This window comes from Cucurbita moschata, unplaced genomic scaffold (genome assembly GCF_002738365.1).
Source record: "Cucurbita moschata cultivar Rifu unplaced genomic scaffold, Cmos_1.0 Cmo_Scf00034, whole genome shotgun sequence".
In the NCBI taxonomy this organism is placed as follows: Eukaryota; Viridiplantae; Streptophyta; class Magnoliopsida; order Cucurbitales; family Cucurbitaceae; genus Cucurbita; species Cucurbita moschata.
In genome coordinates this window covers 344028-348336 of record NW_019268550.1, presented here as the reverse complement: position 1 = coordinate 348336, position 4309 = coordinate 344028, and the positions used below count along the sequence as shown (strand labels likewise).

Here is a 4309-nt window from a genome sequence, read left to right as displayed (position 1 = left end):
GGGGGGGGGGGGGGGGGGGGAGAGAGAGAAGAAAGGGCTAGAAAGTGGTAGAAAAATACTGTAAAAATTTACAACAACTCAAAGTTTGGTCCTACACCTTTAATTTACCTATTCACTGGGAGACCAACATTCTTACCCTCTCTTGTTTAGACCATATTCATGTGGCTGATCTCTTCTGATTTGCAGCCTTGTGTTAGCAAATTAGTGAGCTTTCTGGGAGGATTTCGTTTTATGGGTTGCATGGGAAACTTAATCTTAAACACCCATATGGGAAAAATTAAGGGTTGAATAATAGATAAAATGAAGGAAGGAAGGAAGGAAGGTGGAGGGACTGGCAGCTTCCAACGGTTACAGGACATGAATGGGGACAAGTCATCCAAAATGGGACATCGAAATCTAATATGTAATCAACATTGTGGGACCCAACTCCACGTCTGCCACCTGTCCGATCACAGCCACACACAATTTCCGAGGTTGTCCAACATCTCTTCAAACCCTAAACAATCTACCTCAAACTTATCTGATTAGATCCCCACAATCTAACTATTATCGAATTAATCAAATCAAATCAAATCCATATGCTTCTTTGAAGATTAAGAAAACAGAGTTCGAGCCATTGATGGAGGAGAAGAAACAATAAGGTTTTGAGAGAGGAGGAGGAGGAGGAGGAGGAAGAAGAAGAAGAAGAAGGATTGTGTAATTAATAGTGGGGGGAGAGTAATGTAAAGGTGATACATTTCGTGGGTGCGTATTGAATGAGGCATTCAGGTAAGGAAATGAGGAGAGAGGAGGGGAGTGATTGGGGATTGGGCCATGCAATTGAATATAATATTTAAGTATTGTTTTTAAATTTTGTCCCACATTCCACATCCATAATGGTGCAGGGTGACATAAATGATGAAGGGACCTTATTGCTTGAATCTTAATGTAGCTTCATATGTTCATATATGTACAAATGTTTGTGTCTATTTATTATGCCTTTATAAAGCCTATCATACATACGCTGTGAATGCCCAGATCAATTCTATTCTTTACAAACATCCCTTTTAATATCCTAATTAAACTCAACTCGTATTGCTTCTAGTATTGCTTCTAGTATTGCTTCTAGGGTCGTGTAGGGTTTAGGGAGAGAGGAAAAGTGTTTAAAGGGAAAGAGGAAGCAGGCAATTACTTCTCTCCCCCATTTGTGACTGAGTGTGGGGTGCTGTGGCAGCTCTGTGTGGCCACCCGCCCCCACAGCAGAGTAAAAAAGGGAAGGGGAGGGAGATTAATTAATTAACTAGTTATAATATATGATTCCATGAAGGAATGATGTGTTATATAGTGTAATGATATTAAATGGGGGAGGGAGAAGTAAATGAGAATGGCAGGGGGGAGAGAAGAGAAGAGGAAATGTGATGCGGATGGGTGTGGGCAGAAATGTGCAAGTTGTGTTAGTTTTGTTACAAATATTGAATACCATATTACTTACGTCGCTTTCCTCTTTATGTCAATGTGTTGTGAATTTCTGAACCTCTTTCAATGTCCACACACACGCCATCTCCGTGCTTCCTCTCAATATCCTCACTCCTCACTCTCTTACTATATCACCTTTTTTGCTAAATCCTTCTGCTACTAAATATCTGCTGCATGCATGGGTTCCTGTTATCATAAACCATCCTGCTTTTATTTCCAACCTCATAAACTAAGCTTACAATCAGTCTAATGCCTCATGCGTTCATTCATTTATCACTCTTAAACAAACCCCATTAATGGACACTTCTTATTCCTTTCTTATCTCTCACCATCGTCTTCAGTCTCACGGTTTAGAAGAGGTTTCCACACCTTTATAAAAAATGTTTCATTTTTCTCTCCAACCGATGTGGGATCTTATAATCTAAACGCGTCTGTTAGGGAGAGGTTTCCACACCCTTATAAGGAAATGGTTTGTTCCCCTCTCCGATGTGTGATCTCATAATCCACCTCCTTGGGGGCCAACGTCTTCACTAACACATCGCCTAGTATCTGGTTGTGATACCATTTGTAACAATTCTCAAGTCTACTACTAATGGGTATTGTCCGCTTTAGCCCATTACATTTCGCCGTCAGCTTCACGATTTTAAAACGTGTTTGTTAGGAATATATTTTCACACCTTTTATAAGAAATGTTTCGTTCTTCTTTGTGCCGACGGACATGGAATCTCCCACTCTATGTATGTATATAAATGGAATGGAATTTAATGGACTGCAAAAGAATTGAAGGGTGATAGATATAGAAGGGAGATGAGATAATGGGAGAGAGAAGGGGTTAATGTGAAAGCAAAAATTAATGAGTTTAAATGCTGCATTCATAGACAAATTAAGACATGGGAATGTTCTGATTGCTATATATAGATTTGAGCACCAAAAATGAGTTCCTAAACATGACTTGGTACTCAACATTAAGATCTTCATATGCCCAATCCGACACAGAGAGGATATTATTACTATTATTAACTACAAACCAACATATAAAGTTGTGGGCTAACATTTGATGATTAGGGAATCATGAGAAATGGTGTCTGAGCTCTGTCTGGGTGTGTAGTACAAACATGGTACCAGAACAATTAAGCTTTGAGAGACGGGAAGTGAAAGCCAAGCTACAGTTTCCAAGGAGAGATAATGAAACAACCAAATTTGTCAAACAATCTATTTTACTCAAACCATTTCAACTCCATGTTTATAAGAACCAACCCTTTTAATATGATTTCAATTCCATCTTTCTTCTTGCCCGTCTGATCCTCACTTATCCAACGGTTAGCATTTCAAGAGAGCTATAATATGTTGATGGTGATAGTTTAGTCCCTTTCATATTCTCCCCTTCCTCTTATTTACTTCCCATTAGGCACCCTCTCTTGATCTTGACAATATATTTTTTTCCACCATTTTGATCTATCTATCTGGGTCCTTTTCTTTCCCTTTTTCAACACAAAAGCTCCAAACTTTGTGCTTCTTTAGCCCAACAGAACAAAAGGGTACAAACATGGTTGATAATTTAGCTGATTTTTTCCAACAAAATGAAGAATTTGTCGACCATACCACAATCCCCCAGTTGGAAGGATATGACCTCTTCAGCATCTTTGATAGTTTGGAGAATGTTGCAGAATTCAGTATGATCGAGGACGACACCGAGCTTGAGACTTCCCCTAAAACCAAGCGCTTGAAAATGAACGGTTCCGCTATGGCTGGTGTCTCTTCCTCAGAGGATGCAAACCCTGATGGAGCTCAAAGAATGTCTCACATCACGGTAGAGCGCAACCGTAGGAAGCAAATGAACGAGCACTTGTCGGTGTTGAGATCGCTCATGCCTTGTTTCTATGTCAAGAAAGTATGTTGAAATTTTTTGAGAATATGATTTCATTTCAGGGTTTTGTGTTGAATGATATTATATTGTTGTTGAATGTGGTTTTAGGGAGATCAAGCTTCAATAATTGGAGGGGTGGTGGAATACATCAAAGAGTTGCAACAAGTTCTTCAATCACTAGAGGCCAAAAAGCAAAGGAAAGTGTATAGTGAAGTGTTGAGCCCTAGGGTTGTTTCAAGTCCAAGGCCTTTGCCAATGAGTCCAAGAAAGCCACCACCACTAAGTCCTCGCCTTAACTTGCCAATTAGTCCAAGAACCCCACAACCCACCAGCCCTTACAGCAAGCCTCCAAGGTTGCAACAGCCTCCCACCACCGATATGGCTAATAACAACATCAGCACAGTGGAGCCATCGCCCTGTAATTCATCTTCCACCACAAATTCCTCCATTGACAATGGTAACAATGGTAACAATGGTAACAATGATCTTGTGGCGAATTCAAAATCCGGCATAGCTGAAGTTGAGGTGAAGTTTACAGGTCCAAATGTGGTTTTGAAGACAGTTTCTGCACCGATCCCTGGACAAGCTGTGAAGATCATTGCTGCCCTTGAACAACTCTCACTTGAAATTCTCCATGTCAAGATCACCACCGTTGATGATACCATGTTTAACTCTTTTACAATTAAGGTACACATAATCTTTTTTTATTTGATCTTTTCAAAACTAAGTTTATAAACACAATTTCAAAACCAAACAAAAGATGTTTTAATTATCAAAGGAGAGTGAAGTCACTAGCTTTCACTACTCCCTTGCCTCGTTTTCCGTGCAGCTTTCCTTTTTTTTTTTTTTTAAATTCTTGTTTTATGAGAATCATTTCATAACTCATTAAGGGTTTTGGGTTTTAAGAGAATTGAAGTCATCAATTTGATAAAGATTTCATCTGGGGTTTTCTTCTCTTAAAAAAAAAAAAAAAAAAAAAAAAAAAAA

At 39.2% G+C, this 4309-nt stretch overlaps 1 protein-coding gene across 1 annotated transcript in view; it reads left to right on the top strand.

The window, feature by feature from the left end:
- The first annotated feature begins 2890 nt into the window (after window positions 1-2890).
- The window catches only part of LOC111430774 (transcription factor SPEECHLESS-like), a 3058-nt gene continuing 1639 nt past the window's right edge, over window positions 2891-4309 (top strand). The window contains exons 1-2 of the mRNA XM_023067179.1: window positions 2891-3346; window positions 3431-4009. Coding sequence (XP_022922947.1) covers window positions 3002-3346; window positions 3431-4009 — 924 coding nt within the window. The 5' untranslated portion in view covers window positions 2891-3001. The remainder of the gene's footprint in view (window positions 3347-3430; window positions 4010-4309) is intronic.